Source organism: Bos javanicus, chromosome 20, assembly GCF_032452875.1.
Source record: "Bos javanicus breed banteng chromosome 20, ARS-OSU_banteng_1.0, whole genome shotgun sequence".
NCBI classification, from domain to species: domain Eukaryota; kingdom Metazoa; phylum Chordata; class Mammalia; order Artiodactyla; family Bovidae; genus Bos; species Bos javanicus.
This window is the reverse complement of record NC_083887.1, coordinates 6,737,280-6,762,248: the sequence shown is the minus strand read 5'-3', so window position 1 is coordinate 6,762,248 and position 24,969 is coordinate 6,737,280. Positions and strand designations below refer to the sequence as shown.

Here is a 24,969-nt window from a genome sequence, read left to right as displayed (position 1 = left end):
TAAATTGAAGAAAGTAGGGAAAACCACTAGACCATTCAGGTATGACCTAAATCAAATCCCTTATGATTATACAGTGGAAGTGAGAAATAGATTTAAGGGCCTAGATCTGATAGATAGAGTGCCTGATGAACTATAGACAGAGGTTCGTGACATTGTACAGGAGACAGGGATCAAGACCATCCCCATGGAAAAGAAATGCAAAACAGCAAAATGGCTGTCTGAGGTGGCCTTACAAATAGCTGTGAAAAGAAGAGAAGCGAAAAGCAAAGGAGAAAAGGAAAGATATAAGCATCTGAATGCAGAGTTCCAAAGAATAGCAAGAAGAGATAAGAAAGCCTACTTCAGTGATCAATGCAAAGAAATAGAGGAAAACACCAGAATGGGAAAGACTAGAGATCTCTTCAAGAAAATTAGAGATACCAAGGGAACATTTCATGCAAAGATAGGCTCGATAAAGGACAGAAATGATATGGACCTAACAGAAGCAGAAGATATTAAGAAGAGGTGGCAAGAATACACAGAAGAACTGTACAAAAAAGATCTTCACGACCAAGATAATCATGATGGTGTGATCACTCACCTAGAGCCAGACATCCTGGAATGTGAAGTCAAGTGGGCCTTAGGAAGCATCACTACAAACAAAGCTAGTGGAGGTGATGGAATTCCAGTTGAGCTATTTCAAATCCCGAAAGATGATGCTGTGAAAGTGCTGCACTCAATATGCCAGCAAATTTGGAAAACTCAGCAGTGGCCACGGGACTGGAAAAGGTCAGTTTTCATTCCAATCTCAAAGAAAGGCAATGCCAAAGAATGCTGAAACTACTGCACAATTGCACTCATCTCTCAGGCTATTAAAGTAATGCTCAAAATTCTCCAAGCCAGGCTTCAGCAATACGTGAACCGTGAACTTCCAGATGTTCAAGCTGGTTTTAGAAAAGGCAGAGGAACCAGAGATCAAATTGCCAACATCTGCTGGATCATGGAAAAAGCAAGAGAGTTCCAGAAAAACATCTATTTCTGCCTTATTGACTATGCCAAAGCCTTTGACTGTGTGGATCACAATAAACTGTGGAAAATTCTAAACGAGATGGGAATACCAGACCACCTGACCTGCCTCTTGAGAAATCTGTATGTAGGTCAGGAAGCAACAGTTAGAACTGGACATGGAACAACAGACTGGTTCCAAATAGGTAAAGGAGTACATCAAGGCTGTATATTGTCATCCTGCTTATTTAACTTATATGCAGAGTACATCATGAAAAACGCTGGGCTGGAAGAAACACAAGCTGGAATCAAGATTGCTGGGAGAAATATCAATAACCTCAGATATGCAGATGACACCACCCTTATGGCAGAAAGTGAAGAGGAACTAAAAAGCCTCTTGATGAAAGTGAAAGTGGAGAGTGAAAAAGTTGGCTTAAAGCTCAACATTCAGAAAACGAAGATCATGGCATCTGGTCCCATCACTTCATGGGAAATAGATGGGGAGACAGTGGAAACAGTGTCAGACTTTATTTTTGGGGCTCCAAAATCACTGCAGATGGTGACTGCAGCCATGAAATTAAAAGACGCTTACTCCTTGGAGGGAAAGTTATGACCAACCTAGATACTATATTCAAAAGCAGAGACATTACTTTGCCAACAAAGGTCCATCTAGTCAAGGCTATGGTTTTTCCAGTGGTCATGTATGGATGTGAGAGTTGGACTGTGAAGAAGGCTGAGCGCCAAAGAATTGATGCTTTTGAACTGTGGTGTTGGAGAAGACTCTTGAGAGTCCCTTGGACTGCAAGGAGATCCAACCAGTCCATTCTGAAGGAGATCAGCCTTGGGATTTCTTTGGAAGGAATGATGCTAAAGCTGAAACTCCAGTACTTTGGCCACCTCATGTGAAGAGTTGACTCATTGGAAAAGACTCTGATGCTGGGAGGGATTGGGGGCAGGAGGAGAAGGGGACGACAGAGGATGAGATGGCTGGATGGCATCACTGACTCGATGGACGTGGGTCTGGGTGAACTCCGGGAATTGGTGATGGACAAGGAGGCCCGGTGTGCTGAGATTCATGGGGTCACAAAGAGTAGGACACGACTGAGCGACTGAACTGAACTGACCATCACGCTGTTTCAATCTCATGTGACCATATGACAAAACAGAAATAAAAGGTTCTACTCCAAAGTGAAAATTCTGAATATATTGCCCTTGTCAGCTTTAGAATCATAATTCACACATTATTACAAAACATAGCTATTGGCGTTCAAGATCACTTTAACTACTGCCAGCAGTAAAAATTCCCCTTGAGATGCCCTGATTTTTTTTTTTATTAAAGATTACCTTTGGTCCTGTTTTATGTTCTTGAAAAATTAGAACTCAGTACCAGTGGAAAATAAAGGTCCATTAAAAGTGTTACTATGGCATATCTCACAAGGTATAAATATATAAATATAAATAAATGCTCAACTCCTTAAAAAGTAGTCTTGTCTTCCCCAATCCCAACAAGAAATCTGTATTGAATCAAGACCTGATCCAAGTTTATAGTAAATACAGGGTACAGAAGAACATATTTACACTGGATGGGTAATCAACAAAACCCATATTGTGGAAAACTACAGGACAAACTGAGCTTCATTTCCTCAATGAAAATAATAAAAGAAAAATAAAAAGACATTGTCAGGGATGGGCACTCATAGAACAGATATGTTAACTGACCACAGTGTATGGAGTTTATTTTCATCTCACTGCAAATAAAAAAATTTTTTTAAGAAAAGGCACTTTGGCATACATGAATAATGATTGGCTATCTGGATTATTGCTAATTTTTTAGCTGTGATATGAGTTATTTTTAAACAGGCCTTTTTACCAATAAGAGATGATGTCTGAGATTACCTTCAAAATAATGGTGGTGGGGATATAGGTGCTGTCGGATTGACCATTACTTGATTATTGAAGCTGAGCAATGAGGTAGTGGGAATTCATTAAATTCTACTTCTGTATATGTTTGAAGCTTTCCATATTAAAAGCAAACAACAACAGGAGTGCTGCTAGGATTTCGATCCAAACTACATCAAAATTTAAGGAAAGCTTTGGAATTGTGACCAGAGGACTAATTCAGGGTCTTGGCTCTGCCCCTTCATATCTACAACTTTGCGTGAGACATGCAGCTTCTCTTGCTGTCAGTGACTAGCTCTGTAGTACAGGGGATTCAGTGAGACAGTAGTAAGGCTTGCTCCCTGCTTCACTGGTCTATAATTCAGTCAATTTGAACACTTGTAACACTATCATTATTTTCTACGAAGGAGTCATTATCTCTACGAAGAAGCCATTATCTCTTAAGATTCCCTACTTTATACAGTTTTTTAGAGAGAAAAGAAGTTATCATTTACAGAATTCAGATCAATTCTGTTTAAAACACTTGTACAGTTGGGCTACTTGATAAATATAATTATTTAATTTTATGTTAATTACAAATGTTTCAGGTCTCCTACATCCATTAAGCTTTTAAATTTGTATTTTAATAGCCCCATAAATGTTTACATTTATGATAACAATTACAAAAGCAGACCAGTTTTGTGGACCTAACATGCTCAGCAATAGCGTATTAAAAATTTTAAACCACGAATATCTAACTTTTACACTTAAATTATATCCATAATAAGAAACATTTAAGCTACCAACTTCTAAGGAAACCATACCAAAAACTTTTCTACACCAACAACAATAACATGAATTACTCACTTTATTGCTTAATTCAGGAAAACTGATGCTCTGATAAGGGAAAGACTGGTCATCCACTATGTGCCAGTGGAGAACATTAAACTTATTAAAAGCCATGGCATCCTGCAAGCAAACAGGTTGAAAATTTATACACCTTAAAACCACAATGAGCTTATCAACTCATACCTGTCAGAATGGCTGTCATCAAAAAGAACACAACAAATGTTGGTGGGAATGTGGAGAAAAGGGAGCCCTCTTGAACTCTTGGTGGGAATGTACATTGGTACAGCCAACAGTTTGGAGATTTCAAAAAAGACTAAAAATAAAACTTACCATAGGACCCAGCAATTCCACCTCTTGGTATACATACCCAAAAAACTAAAAAAACTAATCTGAAAAGATACATGCACCCCAGTGTTCACAGCCGCATTATTTACAATTGCCAAGATACAGAAGCAACCTACGTGTTCATTAACAGGTGAATGGATAAAGATGTATGCATATACAGTGGGACTCTACTCTGCAATAAAAAAGAATGAAATTTTGCTATCTACGAGATGGATGGACTTGGAGGACATGATACCAAGTAAAGGAAGTCATACAGAGAAAGATAAGAACTGACAGCACTTACATGTGGAATCTAAAACATACAACAAACTAGTGACTATAATAAAAAAGCAGCAGACTCAGCAAGAACAAACCAGTGGGGAGAGGAAAGGAAAAACAATTACACACCACCGATATACATTTCCATTTGTTAATACTTATCTATATCCAGGATTGTTTCCAATGTGTCTGTTTCCTTTTAAAATTTCCTTTTCAACAAGAGAAGGATGTGAAGTATAAATTTCTTTTCACTTTTCAAAAAGCCTATACACAATGCATATCATAAATTAAAACTTTAACTTTGCCCTACTGGAAGAGAGCCAGCCCATGAATTCCCTGTAGCTCTTGGCTACCACTACTGTGGTGTTTGGGAATAGAGCAGAGGAAAAATGGGATTTACAATTCCCACAATTCTGAGATTTTAGTGCCAACTCTTTCTTACAAATGAAAGAAATTCAGTACACACACAACACAAATCCAATTAACATTCTCAGAAATTTGGGGGTCACTGACACTGATTTTATATACACTCTGGAGGAATAAACAATATAATATGTATATAAATATAAAAGATGATATGAAGAAAATGGAAAATAGGTGGAGAGACTTTCCCTATCAGAGAATCAGAACATATAGCCTCCCTGCTCGAGATGTGGCAAGAAGGTGGAGCAGGAAGACCCTCTTACTCACCTCCTGCCATAAACACAGCAAAATTACAACTAGTAAGAGCAATTATTGATGAGAAGGACCTGAAACCTAGCAGAAAAGATGTCTTCAGAACTCAAGATACAAAGATGGAAACACAAGGAGATAAGTAGGTGGGTCAAGACCCACAGTCCTGGGTAGATGACCCACAAATGGGAGGTTATCACAGTTGCAGAGCTTCTCCCCAAAGGGGTGAGGAATCCAAGCCCATATCAGGCTCTGCACACCGGGGGGTCCAACACTGAGACAGGGAGCCCCCCAAAACATCTAGCACTGAAGGCCAGCAGGACTTGAATACGGGAGAGCTGAAGGGCTACAAGAGACAGATTGTGCGTTTCAAATTTCACAGACTCTTAGTCCCAAGGCAGGGGCAGTAATTTTTAAGACGCCTGGGTCAGAACCACTTGCTGATGCTAGCCTCCCAGAGAGGCAGGAGACTACTGGGAATCCCCTTGGGAACAAGAGCACCAGAGGGAGCCATCTGGGGAGCTTGCTGACACTGGGATGTCAAGCGCTGTTTTGGAGTCCTCACTCTAGACTGTCAGCACCACAGACTTAACTGCCCATCAACAGGCCAGCGCCAGTCCCAGAAGCCAGTCCCACAGGCAGCTGCCCCAGGGCCCAGCTCTGCCCACCCAGGGAGCAGCAGCCCCCACAGGAGGCAGGGCCTGTTATATAGGAACCTTACGGTAACTACAAACCAAAAACCTATTAATAGGCACACACACAAAGAAAGGAATCCAAACATAACACTAAAGATAGCCATCACATGGCAAGGGAAGAGAGCGAAAGAAGGTAAAAGGAACAAAAAGGAATAACTATATGGGGATAGATGGATACCAGACTTATCCTGGTGGTCATTTCATAATGTATGCTAATGTCAAACCATGATTTGGTATACCTGAAACTAATAGAATATTGTATGTCAACTACATTTCAATAGAAAAAGAATCATATGTTAATTCATTCTTCAAGTCTAAAATGAAATAAATGGGACATAAAAATTTATGTCAGTCTTTGGTAAATGAGATTATGGAATCACTATTTTATGTATATCTATGTTCAAACTTTTTTTTTTACGCTAAGCCTGTATTTCTTCCATTAAAATTTACAATTAAGTCTTTTGAAGAAAAAATCAAGGTTTTAATGGAAATGTAAAATTAACTTTTTTATAACATGCTATGTTCATAAATGATTCAGTGAAGGTACAGGGAAACTTCCTGATCCTCATAAACTGACAGTGATGGGAGGGATGAACCAAAAAAAGTCAGTAAGAGAAGAGTTACGTCAACTTTGCTTCCCAGCTCCCGCCACCTGAGGTTCCATATTTCTTTGGAACATTTTCTTAGTTACAAAGCTGCTCTCAGATTCCTTTCTGGGCAACTGAAAAAACAGTAAATGGAGGTCACAAAATTAAAGGTCAGTAACTGGAGATACTGGAGAAGGAAATTGCAACCCACTCCAGTATTCCTGCCTGGGAAATCCCATGGACAGAGGAGCCTGGTAGGCTATAGTCCACGGGGTCAAGAGTTGGACGGAGTAACTCAACAGCAACAGCAGCAGCAACTAGAGGTAAGGTATTCCTCGTGAAAAGTCTCGACCCATGATTTGACAATTGAGGTTTACACAGAGGGCCAATAGGCAGCATTAAAACTGAGTGTTTTCCTTACCAATGCTACTGAATACTGGGTTAGCCTCTCTCCCACCTCAATGAAAACAAGAGGGTGATTCCCTAGGGGAGCCTCCACTTCTCTGCAGAGGAAATACATTTCTCAGGGAAGGGAGGGAAGAAGTCCACTGCTTATCCTTAGTACACGGAAATACATTAGTATATGGAAAATGAATCCCTTGTTCCAACCAGCACAAGAGCATAGCGACCAACATAAAGCAACAACATACAAGAACACTTCTTCAGAACAGACAGTGGGTTAAAATAATTACCTACCAGAGTTTTCAAAATAGTCTTAACGGGCAGAAAGTGTCTAGATGTATCAATTAAGATTCCTCTATGAGGAAACCTGGGAGAATCCACAATGTTGGATTCATTGGCAGTGAACTAAAAGACAAAAGAAAACTTTCATTTATTTTCAGAATTTTCTCCAGTTCAATGATGATTACATGTGTCTCTGCAAGTATGAGATGAGATTAATTTAAAACCAAACAAAGTGTAAAAATTACATTTACCATCTAAGAAACACACTTGAGGAGAAACATTCAAGAAGCAATAAATAGCTAAATAGTTTACATTTTTCCTATAGAATGTTTTATTATGTCCATCCAATAATGTTAGTAACATACAATAATCATACTTACAGTCCCATATGAATTTTGGTAAATCAACTGGCTAAAGGTCTCTAAACCTGAGGAAAATAAAATTTATAATTTATTGTGTTAATTTATAAAGGAGACAATAAAAGATATATTATCCAAGCATAGAACCATAGCCAGGAAAGGCAAATAAAATTAAATATGTTATACTCTGTAACATGCTCTCTAAAATCAAGGCTCAATTTAAAAAAATCCCTGATGCTATCAGATAAAAATGTTTTACTTAATTGTGCCCATACCATTGTTTCTGTTTTAATGATAAACACAAAAAAATAGTGTTTTAAGAAAACAAAATTCCAGTTCCTTAATACATTTATAGCATTATAAGAAAGAATTTTTATAATATAATATTATAGGCACTTTGCTACTGCTAAGTTGCTTCAGTCGTGTCCGACTCTGTGCGACCCCATAGACGGCAGCCCACCAGGCTCCCCGTCCCTGGGATTCTCCAGGCAAGAACACTGGAGTGGGCTGCCATAGGCACTTTAGAAGGTACCTAAACTTAACAGAGGAGAGGGCAGTGGCACCCCACTCCAGTGCTCTTGCCTGGAAAATCTCATGGACGGAGGAGCCTGGAAGGCTGCAGTCCATGGGGTCGCTCAGAGTCGGACACGACTGAGCGACTTCACTTTCACTTTTCACTTTCACGAATTGGAGGAGGAAATGGCAACCCACTCCAGTGTTCTTGCCTGGAGAATCCCAGGGACGGCGGGGCCTGGTGGGCTGCCGTCTATGGGGTCACACAGAGTCGGACACGACTGAAGCGACTTAGCAGCAGCAGCAGCAAACTTAACAGAGGGCAAAGAGGCCCAGAAAACACCATGAAACTATAAAGGCCCAACTTACAGTGTTCTATTTATAACAGCAGAGACTTTTTTATGCATGTGGACTATTCCCTACATTATAGGCCAAGTCCTCTATCCAGCCTTGACTTTACCAAAATTCATGGTTCTAGCTGATAACTATATTGCCAAGGAAAATTTTAACCTAAGAAGACAGGGATACTTCAGTTTCTTGCACTTCACAGGTAACTGCTTTTTTTTTTTTTTTACAAATCAAAGGTTTGAAGCAACCTTGCATTGTCAGATGATGATCAGTATTTGTTACCAATTAAGTATTTTTAAAATGGGGGAGGAAACGGCAACCCACTCCATTATTCTTGCTGGGGAAATCCCATGGACAGAGGGGCCTGGTGGGCTACAGTCCAAGGGGTCACAAAGAGTCGAACACAACTTAATGACTAAACAATGCAACATTTTTAAATTAAGGTATGTACCTATTTTTAAGACATAATGCTATTGCGCTGTACTATTGAAAAACTACAGTATACTGTAAGCATAACTTTTACATGCACTGGGAAACCAAAATATTTCTGTGACTCCCTTTACTGAGATAGTCACTTTACTGCAGTGGTCTAGACCCAAACCCACAATATCTCCACGGCTTCCCTGTAGTACAAACTCAAATAAAAGAGAAGATGTGACAACATACTACAAAAACACAGAAGATCGTAAGAGACTACTATGATCAATTATACGCCAACAAATTTGACAACTTAGAAGAAATGAATAAACTCCTAGAGGGAAAACCTACCAAGACTGAATTATGAAGAAACAGAATCTGAGACTGATTACTAGTAAGGAGATGGTAACAATAATAAAACATCTCCAACAAACAAAAGGCCAGGATCAGAAGGCTTCACTAGTGAATTCTACTAAACATTTAAAAAAGAATTAATTTTTTGGATATGTCACCAATAGCAAAAGAAATAAAAGCAAAAATAAACAAATGGGACGACACCAAAGTAACAGCTTCTGCACATCAAAAGAAATCATCAACGAAAGGCAATCTACCAAAGGGGAGAAGATACTTGCAAATTATGTATCTATTAAGGGGTTAATATACAAAGAACTCATACAACTCAATAGCAAAAAACAGTCCAATTAAAAAATGGGTAGAAGACTGTGAACAGGCATATTTTTCAAGGAAGACACAAAAATAGCCAACATGTACATGACAAGTTTCTCAACATTATTAAGCATCAGTTCAGTTCAGTTCAGTTCAGTCGCTCAGTCATGTCCGACTCTTGGAGACCTCATATACTACAGCACGCCAGGCTTCCCTGTCCATCCCCAATTCCTGGAGCTTACTCAAACTCATGTCCATTGAGTCAGTGATGCCATCCAACCATCTCACCCTCTGTCATCCCCTTCTCCTCCCGCTTTCAACCATTCCCAGCATTAGGGTCTTTTCAAATGAGTCAGTTCTTCACATCAGGTGGCCAAAGTATTGGAGTTCCAGCTTCAGCGTCAGTCCTTCCAGTGAATATTCAGGACTGATCTCCTTTAGGATGGACTGGTTGGATCTCCTTGCTGTCCAAGGGACTCTCAAGAGTCTTCTCCAACACCACAGTTCAAAAACATCAATTCTTCAGCGCTCAGCTTTCTTTATAGTCAAACTCTCACATCCATACATGTCTACTGGAAAAACAAAAGCTTTGACTACACAGACCTTTGTTGACAAAATAATGTCTCTGCTTTTTGATATGCTGTCCAGGTTGGTCATAACTTTAACTATTAACCATCAGGGAAAGGCAAATCAACACCACAGGGACATATCACCTCACACCTGTTAGAATGGCCATGGTCAAAAGCACAAGAAATAACAAGTGTTGGCGAGGATATGCAGTAAAAGGATCCCTTATGTACTGTTCATGGGAACATAAACTGGTGAAGCCACTATATAGCTACCACATGATCCAGCAATTCCACCTCTGGGTATTTATCCAAAGAAAACAAAACACTAAGTCCCTCCACCCCAAACATATGTACCTCCGTGTTCACTGCAGCCTTAACTACAATAGCCAAGATACGGAAACAACCTATCCGTCAAGGGATGAATGGATAAAGATGCGGTGTGCATATGTATACAATGGAATACTGTTCAGCCACAGAAAGAAGGAAATCTTGCTGTTTGCGACAACATGGATGGAACCTAAGGCCGTTATGCTAAATGAAATAAGACAGAGAAAGACAAACACTACATGATCTCAATTAGATGTGGAATCTGAAAAATCAAAAACCAAGCTCATAAGTATAAAAATAGATTGGTAGTTACTAGAGGCAGGGGTAGGGGGTGGGCAAAACGGGTGAGGGGTCTAAAGTACAATCTTTCGTGTATTCATAGGTTCTAGGACGTGAGGCCCAGCATAGGACTGTGATTAATAAATACTGTGCTACCTATTTGCAAGTTGCTAAAAAGAGTAAATCTCAGAAATTCTCATCATAAGAAAAGCAATTCTTTTCTAACTATGTGTGGTGACGGGTGGAAACTAAACTTACTGTGGTGATCATTTGCATTATATACAAATATCAAATCATTATGTTGTAAAACTGAAACTAATATAATTTTATGTCAATTATACCTCAAGAAAATTAGGGAAGAATGAAAAGTTCAAAAGTTGCTTCAGTTATGCCTCCTTCCTACTCCCAAATACAGAATAACTTTGGAATTTTCTGTTAAGTGGCAGCACCCTCAAATACCATTTATGGCACATTTGTTATTTTCAAAGTCTGACAGTAAGCGGAAAATAAGGACTTCCTGGACTGGATTCACAAAACGCTCTCAAAAGTTCTTATGTGGATCAGGGCAGACATCAATAAAGGTGACGTTCCTAACAGGCCCCAGACAAGACAGGCAGACCAGACTGGTAAAAGTTTAACATCACATCCTATTATATGCAAATAATCTAGATGATAATATCTGAAGTTACATTTGGGGTAAGTATCTGTAGCTATTTTCATGTCATTATTTTGAATAAGATCACAATCATACCATTATTATTATGACTATAAAACATAGCATTAACAATCATTATTTTATTCTAAATAACACTCAACCTGAGTCAAATTCAAAGCCTTCTCTCCTTTTAATTACTATAACTTTGGCTGGCTAGCTCACATTAAAGAAAATTATTCTTCTCCTTTTTCAAAGCCATACTAATTTGGAAGCCAGTAAAATAAAATCTTATCCTCTTAAAAGAAGAGGTCAAAGCAGCTTTCCAACAGCAAAAATAAATGTCCCAATGCCTGAACTTTGAAGTTCAGACTGAAAGTCACAGGAAAAGCCTTTACGGTTCTTCTCGGCTCACTGCCTCCAATCACTCTAGATTATATTTTTATCTTTTCACAGCATTCCTGCAAACTTTGTTACATTTCTAAATTCACGGGAATTTAAAATGGGGGAAGGGTTCTCTTCTTTTCTAGGTCATCATAGTGTGTGTGGTTGCCTCTGTTCCTGAACTTTTCTTGAGACTCCCAGGATCAAATCATTCCTGGCCAAGAAACAGAAGAAGAATCGTTTGATTCCCCAGTGGATTCAGATGAAAATGGATAATGAGATCAAGTACAACTCCACTCCTGAAAGGAGACACTGGAGAAGAACCAGCTGAGTCGATAAGGACTCTCACATGCCATGGCACATGCATTTATGCTGCGCTGAGGTCATGAGCATCTTAGCACAGCAAGCAGAAAACATCACCACACATGGAGAGTTGGACATGTTTTATTGGGAACATGATTTTCCTCTTCGTTTTTCTGCTTCTGCACTAGTAGACTGGTACAGAAAAAAATGTGAGTATACTGTTGTTTGAATTAATAAATCAAATGCAGAAAGGACATGCTTGCTACTGAAGGTGACAAGAGGGGACGCATGATAAAACAAAATCTAACTGGTGCACATCAAGGCCATTTTAACTATTTATTTTAACAATAAATATTACAGTTCAAGAACATCAAGGAATTGCAGCATTATGAATGCAATAACCTTCAAACATTTTTAAAAGGTCAAATGATCTTTCATTAAGTGGTATATATAAATGATCTTAGTGGTATATACAGTACTGAATGGAAATTGTTTTGGAAATACCCAACAAATCTATAAAGGGCCCAAGGAAGCAAAGTTTTCTACTAATATGCTTGATTTCCCAAAGTGGCAACTGAAACTATTTCCTTACTAGAAAATAACAATGAAACTACATAGAACTTACCTCGTAATACTCCCCAAACCCTGTTGGCAGTGAGCGTGGCCACTGGTCCTTTCACCAGTAAAGTATCTGTATTGGAAAAAAGAAAAAAATGTCTCTTGTTGGTGACAGATGGTAACATTTTACATTATATACAAATATCAAATCATTATGCTGTAAACCTGAAACTAATATAATGTTATGTCAATTATACCTCAAAAACCCAGGAAAGAATAAAAACCCTCTGCTTCCTCATCACCTGCACGGCCACCAGCACTCAGGGTGGCGCGTGACAGCTGGTGACACCTAGGGAAAACAGGTCTATCCACAGCGAGTCATCGGGTGACAGTCTTCTGACGAGGTAGCCTTTCCATCAGAACAGAGTCCTGAGTTCGGCTTATGTGTAAAAATGGACAGAAATACTGACTCACCACGTTGTGAAAGGGGAGTGAACACAGTGTCGTAAGGTAATTATACTCCAAAAACAAGCAAGCTCACAGAAGGACAGAGAAGACTCTTGGTTACCAGAGGCGGGTGGTAACTGGACAAAGGCAGGCAAAAGGTACTCACTTCTGGTTATAAGATAAATGAGTACCAGGGACGTAATGCACAACATGATGAACAGTTAGCACGGCTGTGTGCTATACACGAAAGCTGTCCAGAGAGTAAATCGTAAGAGTTCTAATCAAGAAAAAATGTTTTTCTGTCTTTAATTTTGTATGTACATGAGATGACGGTCACTAATTTCCTGAGACGATCATTTCACGACGTATGTGAGTCAGATCACTGCACTGCACACCTGGACCTGCACGGTGCTGGGTGTCAGTTGTGCCTCAGTGAAACTGGAAGGAAGAATGTTTGCTTTTTCCTTCAATGATACACAGTACATTTCCCAAAACATATCATTGTATTTCTGGATCTTTCTTTTCTCCTGAGCTCCAAACCTGTTTCTCCAACTGCCTTCTGTATATCCTCACTTAGAAGTCCCGTGAAAAGTGAAAGTTGCTCAGTCCTGTCCGACTCTTTGCGACCCCCTTCTCCAGGGGATCTTCACAAACCAGGAATCAAACCAGGGTCTCCTGCACTGCAGGCGAATTCTTTACCAGCTAAGCTACCAGGGAAGCCCCAGAAATCTCGGAGGTTCTTCCTTAAACTCCACAAGCCCCAGATTGAACTCTTCCCTCTTCTCACTTGCTGGGCTCTGGACTCATCCTCTCCTCACTCCAGCCAGCCGAGTAGCTCAAGTCAGGAACCTGGGTGTCATCTCCATGATACCTCATTCTCCCTTACTGGAGAGTTCTCTCCCGCTACCCCTCTATAGAGCAGGGTCTTACTTAAGCTAAGAATTTAAGTCAAAAGGGAAAACTCCTCAGTGCCCATAATTCTTTGATGAAGCCTCTGGTATCAGTCTTGCACTCTGTAAGACCAGAGATTTCTCTACTCCAGCCCTTCTCTCCCTGTGCCCCAACTTGCCCCGTACCTAATACCCCTAACATTGTCCTGAATCTTCCTTACCACTCACTTGCTGGGATCTTGCTTGTCGTCCAGAATCTGCCTTCCAACGCAGGGGACAGGAGTTCAATCTTTGGTTGGGGAGCTAAGGTCCCACATGCCGAGGTGCAACTGAGCGCACGCACTGCAACTAGAGGCTGTCCCAACAGTCATTTCAGTGTTGAGAGAGCTTTCTCGTGGGCTCATCCACAGAAAAAGTAAGGCACCAGAAGGCACAGAGAGGTGGAAAGCTAAAGGGATGAGACCGGGAAGACTCTGCAACAGCAGACACTCAAGGGCTGCAGGGTCATGATTTAACATGGTGTCTCTGCTTCATCATCACCCTGCACCACTATCACCCAGGCTGCTGCCTAACAGTTGGCTACACATAGGGAAAACAGCTCTATCAACAGCCAACAATCCGGTGACATTCTTCTGACAAGGAAGCCTTTCCATCAGATGAACAGTTGAGAGTTAGCTAAAGGCCAGGCTAAGAACAGTATTGCTGTTATGACCACAGTCGAATCACGATTCCTCCCCCGCTATTAAATCCTTAGGTTAAGCTCCCTAAATAGAACTCACCATTTCACTGGTCACGGTTTAAAAGCCAGTTTTTGCCACATTCCACTTCTGAGATCTCCTGGAATCAGTCAGCACAAAGACTTGTCTAAACCATTAACAGGTGGCATACACCTGATGCCAATTATTCCCAACAGCTGAGGACTGGCTGATACTTAAAAGGATTCTGATTCAACCCAATGCAAAACCACACACATAAAGCCATAAGGAGGAGACTGTGTTTCCTGAATATACGGACAAATAAGCTATAGAATTTTTATTTCAAAGCCGAATTCTTAGTCTTAACACTGATAGGCTCCCTGAGGTGGAACGAAGGCATCTCTCTTTCAGTTATCCCTTTCTATACTTTTTGCACCACACTGTTGTTTTGAAGGGTTTACATGCAAATAACAGCAATGGGTTCCTCTTTTTAATAAAATGTTATAGGTAAGACTGAAATCCCCCGTGAGATGCCCACTGAACTGCCCCTTCTTGCCTTAGAGGAAACAGCAGGGCCTTTCCTGGGCGCTGCTATGTCCACGCGACAAGGAACGGAATGCTGCTTTACGTGCACCTTCCTGTACATGCTGCTATATAAACGGGACCCTCCTGCACACAGTGTGATGCGTCTTCCCTTGCCCAGCTCAGCAGTGTATCTTGGCAAGTCCTCCGTGTCGTTCTGTCTCCACTTCTTCTTTAAGTACTGTGTGTATTGGCGTGTGCTGCACTGGGTCGTCACTGCTGCGCGTGGGCTTTCTCTAGCTGCGGCGGGCGGGGACTCCTCTCGAGTGGCAGTGCACGGGGGTCTCGCTGTGGTCGTCTCTCTTGTGCAGAGCACAGGCTCTCAGGCACGCAGGCTTCAGTCGCCTGGCACATGGGCGCAGTAGTTGTGGCTGTGGGGTTTAGCTGCTCCTCAGCATATGGGATCTTCCCAGATCAGGGGGTGAAACGCGCATCCTCTCTATTGGCACGCAGATTCTTAAACACTGGACCACTAGAGAAGCCCTGTAACTCCACTCGTTCATTCTCAATTGTTGAAGAGTATTCTCTAGTGTCAACTGACAAGATATATGCAGCCATTCTTCTAGTGAAGAACACTTCGTTTTGCTTATAAACATTCACTGTGGCAGACAAACCACAGAGAGCATTCTTAATGTATGTAATGACTTCTCTATGGTAGAAATCAGTCTACATCTGGTTCTGAGGAGATGCCTGTTTTTATTTTACTTGATGCTGCTGTTGACACTCGTCAGTTTCTCCAAGATTTCCTCATACCCTTTGGACAATGGTTGATATCTTGTTATTTCCATTTGTGTGTTACTTCTATCATCATCATCAACTACTTTAAAACTAGTTTATCCTTTAACCAGAATATTTCATGGGTAGCTTATCCTCAGAAGTCTCTCTTTCAGAAAAATGGGGTTTGCAAAGCTGAATGCAAGACAGACTGTAACTCCCCAGCCTCGACACATTCCATTGTTTGGATTTTACAATATGTCATTGTACTGCCAGTCGGCAAAGATTCCTTGCTAATTTACTGATCATTTCTCAATTCAGATTGCAAAATCTAATTCATAAAGTGTCTGAGTGCTGTCAACTCACATGACTAATGTGGGCAAACCGTCCTGTTTCTCTTCTAAGAACAGCCACAGAATGGAAGAGAAATGAAGTTCTTTTGCAAAAAGATGTATCAAGGCATCAAGAAATCTCATCTCTAATCTAACCAAAAGGATGAAGAGATGGACTTTAACTGTCTATGAGGCAATCTGAGAACAAAGGGGTTACTCTTTTCTCTAAGATGTGCATTTTCCTTTCTATTTTGACACCTGACTCACCAGCCTGCTCTTTCTGCACTCATCTTAAATCACCCATTGCTCCTCTTTGATTCCTTGATACAATTCCACGTAATTTCCAGTTGGTACATGCTATGAAAAAGGTCTGCCCATCTGTTTATTCTTTCTAGAACAAGTTAGGAAAAGCCTTGGAGAATAATATTTTATGCAAACAAAAAATCACATAGCTTAATGTTGATTATGTTTTCAATCAATATAAATGAAGGTGGAATAGAAATATAATACAACATAAACATAAATGAAAAGTGGAAAACTTCATCCCTCTCAGTTCTGCATTATCTATGTGTCAACTTAATTATAAACCGAAATCATGTCAGGACTTCTCTGGAGGTCCAGTGGTTAAGACTTTGTGTTTCCACTGCAAGGGGCACAGGTTCAATGCATGGTCAGGGAACTAAGATCACACATACTGTGCCCAAAAAAAAGAAGGAAAGAAAGATCATGCCTATAAACGCAGGCTAAATTTCAAAATAAACTATCTAGATGTCTTAAATTAAGGGATAAGCCAAGTAAGATTTGGCACATCCATACAGTTGGTTGAACATTATTCAGCCACTAAAAATGCTGTCATTGAAAAATATTTGTTGAAATTCATGCTCGTACGCAAAAAAGAGGCTTCCCAGGTTGTGCTGGTTGTGAAGAACTCGCATGCCAATGCAGGAGACATGAGAAATGCGGGTTCAGTCCCTTGGTTATGACGATCCTCTGGAAAAGGAATGGCAAACCACTCCTGTGTTCTTGCCTGGGAAATCCCATGGACAGAGGAGTCTGGCAGAGTACAGTCCCTGGGGTCTCAAAGAGTCAGACACGACTGAAGCAACTTAGCATAGCACATGCAAAAGAGAAAAACAGAAAAACCACATGTACAGAACTAGACCCCTTTTTCATGCCATTCTTTATCTTATGCTTTTATTTATATGTATATAAAACATTCAAATGTATTACTCTGCAAAAAAAAAAATCTAAGTAACAAAGGTTAACTCTGAGTGCCAGGATTATGAATAATTTAATTCCTCCTCTTCACTTACTGTACTTAAAGATTTCTGCAATGATTATGTTTTAGTTTTGCCATCAGACTTTTAACAGTAATTATTTAGTTATTTATTATTGCCAGTGTGCAGCATGTGGGACTTTGGTTCCCCATCCAACGATCAAACCTGTGCTCCCTGCAGTGGAAGTGCAGAGTCTTAACCACTGGACCACCAGTGAAGTTCCCTCATAGTTATTTTTTAAATAATAATTATAAACTCGCTGGTTACGAGCTCACAATAGTTCATGGAGTAGAGTCAGCTTCTGGCCCTGGAGTCTGTAACAAGCAGCTTTGTGTACAGTCCATCCCCATGACACAGGTACTCACAAGACTCATCCGAAGTGATGCTGGGGAAACTGTCACACTCTGGGTCCATGATGACTGAGACTTCAAGTTTCTGTAACTCCATTTCCCTTGGAATATTATCAGAGCCAAGAGGCCACTTGTAGAAACCAAAAATATAGTCATAATATCTGTATGAGAGAGATATTCAAACAAGTTTTTAAACCATTGTTGTTCATTCGCTATGTTGGGTCTGACTATATGACTACACACCAGGCTGCCCTGTCTTTCACGAGGTGTGTGAAGCTGGGTGTGCAAGCTCATTCTGACTAGTGATGGGGGAGGGCGGGGAGGAGGGGAGGAGGAAGCTTCCTCTCAGAGGTGAGCACCAAGAAGAAAACTTTCTCTGTATGTGACAGCTACACAAGTATCAGCCACACCAAAGAAAGCAGGTCAGAGATGACGAGAATACAGATTTCCTAACGATACTGTTGAGCCACGTATCCAACTAGCCCTGAAATCCTGCCTGCTTTTGGACTTCTCAATGTGTGAGATACTTTACCATCTGAGCCACCAACAACTGAATAGTTCAAGTTTGAGAAAGGAGGAGACAGGGCTGTCTGCTGTCACCCTGTTTGCTTAATCTCTATGCTGACAGGGCTGTCTGCTGTATGCTGAGCACACCATGAGAAATGCCAGGCTGGATGAGTTACAAGCTGAAATCAAGATAGGCGGGAGAAGCTCAGATACATGGATGATGCCACTCTAAGGGCAGAGAGAGAAGAGGAACTAGAAAGCCTCCTGATGAGGGTGAAGGAGGGGAGAGAAAGAGCTGGCTTAAAACTAAACATTAAAAACACTAAGATCATGCCATCTGGCCCCATTAGGTGGTGGTTGAGACACTAAGTCGAGTCTGACTCTTACGACCCCATGGACAGAGGAGCCTGCAAGGCTCCAGGCAAGAATATTGGAGTGGGTTGCCATTTCCTTCTCCAGAGAATCTTCCCGACCCAGGAATTGAACCAGGGTCTCCTGCTTTGCAGGCAGATTCTTTATCAAATGAGCTACTGGCCCCATTACTTCATGGAAAATAGAGGGGGAAAAAGTTGAAGTCAGTGACAGATTTCATCTTCTTGGGTTCTAAAATCACTGTGGATGGTGACTGTAGCCATGAAATTGGAAGATATTTGTTTCTTGGCAGGAAAGCTATGACAAACCTAGACAAGTATGTTGGAAAGCACAGACATTACTCTGTAGAAAGGTCTGTATAGTCAAGGCTGTGGTCTTCCCAGTGGTCACGTATGGTTGTGAGAGTTGGACTGTAAAGAAGGCAGAGCACCAAAGAATTGATGCCTTCAAACTGTGGTGCTGAAGACTTCTGAGAGTCCCTTGGATAGCAAGGAGATCAAACCAGCCAATCCTAAGGGGAGACCAACCCTGACTATTCACTGGAAGGACTGATGCTGAAGCTGAAGCTCCACTATTTTGGTCATCTGATGTGAACAGCTGACTCATTGGAAAAGTCACTGATGCTGGGAAAGATTGAGGGCAGAAGAAGAGGATGTCATAGGATGAGATGGCAGGATGGAATCACCAAGGCAACAGATATGAACTTGGGCAAACTTCAGAAGATGGTGAGGGACAGAGGTCTGGCCTGCTGCCTCCATGAGGTCACGGAGAGTTAGACACAACTGGGCAACTGAACGACAACATGTGAGATAGCAGGTTTTCTTTTTGCTCAAGCCAGACTGAGTAGGGGCTCCTGTCACCTTCTAACCAAAGTATCCTAACTATCCCAAATATCTTCCAACCAAAGAATCCTCACTAGGGCCTGGAAATTTTACATTCTGCTGGTACCTGACTCGGAGAAGGCAATGGCACCCCACTCCAGAACTCTTGCCTGGAAAATCCCATGGATGGAAGAGCCTGGTAGGCTGCAGTCCATGGGGTCGCTGAGAGTCGGACATGACTGAGCGACTTCACTTTCACTTTTCACTTTCATGCACTGGAGAAGGAAATGGCAACCCACTCCAGAGTTCCTGCCTGGAGAACCCCAGGGACAGGGGAGCCTGGTGGGCTGCCGTCTATGGGGTCGCACAGAGTCGGACACGGCTGAAGTGACTTAGCAGCAGCAAGGAGAGATGAGAAAGTTCTGATGAACTTGGAAGTATATGGAAGATAACCAGTGACTTCCATATAACCAGTTAACCACAGTGAGACAGGTAAAGGTGCTGAGGAAAATCTTTTTATAATTTAAAAATACATTATTTATTTACTTAGCAGGGCTGAGCATTAGTTCTGGCCTGTGGGATCTAGTTCCCCTACTGAGGACTGAACCTGGGCCCCTGCATTGGCAACGTCCAGGAAGTCTAAGCCCCTGGACCACCAAGGAAGTCTCAATCAAAAAATCCTGACAGATTCAAAAGGAAATGAAGATCACTAAACTGTATAGCTAAAAATGGTTAATACAGCCATCCTAAGATTATGGCATCTGGTCCCATCACTTCATGGGAAATAGATGGGGAAACAGTGGAAACAGTGGCTAACTTTATTTTTCTGGGCTCCAAAATCACTGCAGATGGTGATTGCAGCAATGAAATTAAAAGACGCTTACTCTTTAGAAGAAAAGTTATGACCAACCTAGACAGCACATTCAAAAGCAGAGACATTACTTTGCCAACAAAGGTCCATCTAGTCAAGGCTATGGTTTTTCCAGTGGTCATGTATGGATTTGAGAGTTGGACTGTGAAGAAAGCTGAGCGCTGAAGAATTGATGCTTTTGTGCTGTGGTGTTGGAGAAGACTCTTGAGAGTCCCTTGGACTGCAAGGAGATCCAACCAGTCCAGTCTAAAGGAGATCAGTCCTGGTGTTCATTGGAAGGACTGATGCTAAAGCTGAAACTCCAGTACTTTGGCCACCTCATGCGAAGAGTTGACTCATTGGAAAAGACTCTGATGCTGTGAGGGACTGGGGGCAGGAGGAGAAGGGGATGACAGAGGGTGACATGGCTGGATGACATCACCGACTCAATGGACATGAGTTTGAGTAAACTCCGGGAGTTGGTGATGGACAGGGAGGCCTGGTGTGCTGTGATTCATGGGGTTGCAAAGAGTCGGACACGACTCAGTGACTGAACTGAACTGAACTGAACTGAGGGCTTCCCAGGTCGCGCTAGTGGTAAAGAACCCAGTTGCCAATGCAGGAGACACAGAGATGGTGGTTCCATCCCTGGGTTGGGAAGATCCCCTGGAGCAGGAAATGACAACCCACTCCAGTATTCTTGCTTAGAAAATTATATGGGTAGAGGCGGCTTAAGGGCTACAGTCCATGGGGTGACAACAAGTCAGACACAACTGAGCACATAGCAATCTTGTGTATATACTACCATAATTAAAAAAAATTTTTTAAAGGAAATTAAAGCTGTTGGCAGCTTTGAGTCAGGTGCTGGCTTGTCCCAAATAAAGAAATCTTGGCCCTAGATATTAGAACTCTAACAGAAAACTCTAGTTAATACAATGGTTTTCCCAGTAGTCATGTATGGATGTGAGAGTTGGACTATAAAGAAAGCTGTGTGCAGAAGAATTGATACTTTCGAACTGAGGTGTTAGAGAAGACTCTTGAGAGTCCCTCGGACTGCAAGGAGATCCAACCAGTCCATCCTAAAGGAAATCTGTCCTGAATATTCATTGGAAGGACTGATGCTGAAGCTGAAACTTCAATACTTTGGCCACCTGATGCAAAGAACTGACTCATTTGAAAAGACCCTGATGCTGGGAAAGATTGAAGGCGAGAGGAAAAGGGGACGACAGAGGATGAGATGGTTGGATGGCATCATATATTCAATGGACATGAGTTTAAGTAAACCCTGGGAGTTTCTGATGGACAGGGAGGCCTGGCATGCTGCAGTCCATGGGGTCATAAAGAGTGGGACACAACTGAGCGACTGAACTGAATAGAAAACTCTAAGGGATCGGACTCAATAGTATCCAAGGTGCATGTGAACAGTCAGTAGCTCCGTCGTCTCCACCTCTTTGCCACCCCATGGACTGTAGCCTGCCTGGCTCCTCTGTCCGTGGAATTCTCCAGGCAAGATACTTGAGAGGGTAGCCACTCCTTTCACCAGGGGATATTCCTGACCCAGGGATTGAACATGGCTCTCCTGCATTGCAGGCAGATTCCTTACCATATGAGCCACCAGGGAAGCCCATTTTAGCTTGTCGGGATCTGAAACTAAAATTTCAGTTAACCAAGGAGAGAAAAAGGCAAGAAGAAAAAGAAAAAACTGGCATGTGATCTTGTTCTAAAAGCTAAGGAAGCAGCCACGTACCAGACAGACAGAACTCTGCCTGCAAAATGCATACTGTTTCAAAGCAGGGGTTGATACAAGTGGGTTCTTCAGGAGACAGGAGCCATGAGGATCTGAACACACTGGGGCTTCGGTTTTACCTGTTCTCCATGGCCTACACATTCTAGAACACCCCATCATCTCTAAACCTTTTCAACACCATCATGCCTTTTCTCTGAAACAATAAAGGCCCCTCCTTGCTTCCTAGAACACTCTCCTGAATGCTTTCAAGTCTCAGCCATAAGGGCTAATGTTTTATAGCCTGCTTCCTAACATGCAGGGTATAATTAATAGCTGCTTGCCACACAGGGCACAAATTAGTTACGCAAAGTCCTCAGATAACTCCCTGCACTTCCTTAGGATGCCAAGCCTTGTTTTTCAAACCATCTCACAGCTTATTCAAGTTCGGCTTATCTAACCATGGTTGCCTTACATCATCCACGCTTTCTTGCCATACTCATACCATTCAGCTTATCACTGTGTCCTTGTTTTACTAGCACAGAAGGAAAATCCAGTTTTACGAACTGAGTCCCAGGGCAAATGAGATGTGTTTATTTTTAAAAGATTCCCAAGTCAAGATCTTCCATTAAATGGCCTTCAGGTACTTTTTCCTTCTCAATATCCCAAGGCTGGTAATCAACCACCTTGATGCTACTTCTTCACCCAGACTCTAGCCATTCTGACCTGATGGCAAATTCAACACCAAAGGCTCCCTAGAGTATGCATCCAAAATGAGGGTAACATGGTCCCTCTTCTTATTTAGTGGTTCCCAACTGAAGGAGAAGAAACCATCTCTGCCATCGACTTCGTAAGTCTCTGCGGCCTAAGCCTAAGTCCAAGGCCTAGCTGGGGTCAGCAGGTGCTAATTTGACTAGTCCTGCATTTACCTCCCAGCTGCGTGGTGTCCTGCAAGCACAATTAAGCTCTAACGACCTCAGGGAACAAGGACCAAAATCTGAGGGAGGGAAGGACGTGTACAGTGGGCACCAAACCACACTCCTTCAGGGCACCTTTACGACAGTCCTGTCCTTTAGGACAGGTCGAAGACTGAGGCTTCTTGAGACATCTCCCCAAGGGCAGTCGCCTTGCACACGGTGTAGTTAGCAAAGCTAGCGCTGTGGCACAACACCACAAATCAACTCCTACTGTTGCTCAGTCAGTAAGTCGTGTCCCACCCTTTGTGACCCCAGGGACTGTAGCCCACCAGGCTCCTCAGTCCATGGGGCTTTTCCAGGCAAGAATGCTGGAGTGGTTGCCATCTCCTCCTCCAGGGGATCTTCCCCACCCAGGTAGGGATGGAACCCATGTCTCTTGTGTCTCCTGCATTGGCAGGCAGATTCTTTCCAGCTGAACCACCAGAGAAGCCCCACCCCACACCCCCCAATCAACTTGACATCAATTTTATAAAAAAAAAGAAAAGCTAGCACTGTGGGCTGCCTCCCTACTACACAATTCACCCTGTGGCCAATGAGGTTACAGACCTGAGGCTGGAGGGCTGAGAGGTGCTAAGGATCTAAACAGGAAGCTGGGAGAGCAAGCACATAAGTGTTTCTGGCAAACAAAAGGAGAAGCAGGTACTGCAGCGCAGTGACATACCAAAGTAGTTAGGAGAAACTATCCAGCACTTTGCATGGAACAGGGATTTTGGAAGGGAAGGGGAGTTTGGGGCAATGCTTCAACCTTAGGACTTTCTGCCACCTGAACTGTTACCAGATTGGGGGAGGAGAGATTGCCTATCAACGACAAGCCACTTCGGGAAACCCCTAGTCCCCAAACTTTAAGAACCCATCTTTCTCTTAGAATTCCCTCCAGATAAACTGCCTTTAACCCTCCATCCACTCCATTCTCCGAGGCGAACATGGCCACAAACTCTGAGCACCCTACTCCTTCCGCTCAATATCCTGCACCCAAAACAGGGTTCCAGAGCACCCAGGAAGTCCCTTAGGAGGCGGGGGTGAGGGCAGGGAACGGGAGGTCAGGGGAAGAGCTTGGGTTTCAGTCCCTGCTGGTTCAAGCGGGCTCTGCTCTCTTCTAGACCCGTGACTTTGGTCTGGTCACTGGCCGGTTCACCTGTCAAATAGGGGCAAGAGCGTCGGCGAGGCTGGATGGCTGTGCAGGTGGTAAGAGGCTCTCAGATGCTCCTCCTCTCGGCCCCCGCGCCTCCGCTGCGTCCCAGGGTGGTCCGTCCCTCCCCGTCCCGGTGTGTCCGGGTCCCCTCCCTAGCCGCCCGTCGGGAGCGCTCACCGCCGAAACGCTTCCTGCAGGACTGCGCAGGAGGGGCCAGCCTTGGAAGTGGGGCTGTGCCCGAAGAAGTCGTTTCTGGGTGAGAGATAAAGCAAGCGCGGGGTCGTCATCACAGAGAGAGGCAGGGGCCAAAGATTCAGGTCCCGCGAAGCAGAGAGGCGCGGGGTCTGCGTCCTTCGCGTCCCCAGCGCCGCCTGCACTACCAGCCCCGCCAGCAGCGCCAGCAGCCCGGGTAGCCTCAGCCTCCCCAGCCCGCGTTGCTCCATGGATGCTCAGCTGCTCTCTACCCGGCCACCCCGTAAGCACCGGCCGCCGCCTCGGCTCCTGATCCCGCCGGAGAGCGAGCGAGTCCGAGAGTCAGCTGACTGTGCTCCGCCTCCAGAGGGCTTGGGCAGCCTTGCGGACCAGCGCCCGGCCGCAGCAGCCGTCCGCCCACAGCCCAACCCGGGTTTCTTCCCTGCCCAAACTTCCCACTGGTAGCGCTGGGGTTCTTGCAGCAGCTCGCCTCAGTGAAACTGCAGAACGGACGCCCAACTTCCTCCCGCCCCTAACACCAAATAACCAGGGTGGCTCAGTTCAGTTCAGTTCAGTCGCTCAGTCGTGTCCGACTCTTTGCGACCCCATAAATTGCAGCACGCTAGGCCTCCCTGTGCATCACCAACTCCCGGAGTCCACCCAAACCCATGTCCATCGAGTCGGTGATGCCATCCAAACATCTCATCCTCTGTCGTCCCTTTCTCCTCCTGCCCTCAATCTTTACCAGCATCAGGGTCTTTTCAAATGAGTCAGCTCTCCA

The 24,969-nt window shown here is 43.0% G+C and overlaps 1 protein-coding gene across 2 annotated transcripts in view; it reads right to left on the bottom strand.

Moving 5' to 3' along the window:
- Window positions 1-24,516, bottom strand: part of LOC133233451 (beta-hexosaminidase subunit beta-like) — a 34,128-nt gene extending 9,612 nt beyond the window's left edge. Inside the window, exons 1-6 of one of the 2 annotated variants that reach the window (XM_061393260.1) lie at window positions 24,174-24,516; window positions 17,630-17,775; window positions 12,395-12,460; window positions 7,333-7,379; window positions 6,965-7,075; window positions 3,730-3,831 (exon numbers count right to left, since the gene is read on the bottom strand). In XM_061393260.1, the coding sequence (XP_061249244.1) occupies window positions 3,730-3,831; window positions 6,965-7,075; window positions 7,333-7,379; window positions 12,395-12,460; window positions 17,630-17,775; window positions 24,174-24,439 (738 nt within the window). In that variant the 5' untranslated portion in view covers window positions 24,440-24,516. Of the gene's footprint in view, window positions 1-3,729; window positions 3,832-6,964; window positions 7,076-7,332; window positions 7,380-12,394; window positions 12,461-17,629; window positions 17,776-24,173 lie in introns of those variants that run through there. The other variant, XM_061393261.1, reaches the window with a different exon arrangement.
- Window positions 24,517-24,969: the final 453 nt, after the last annotated feature.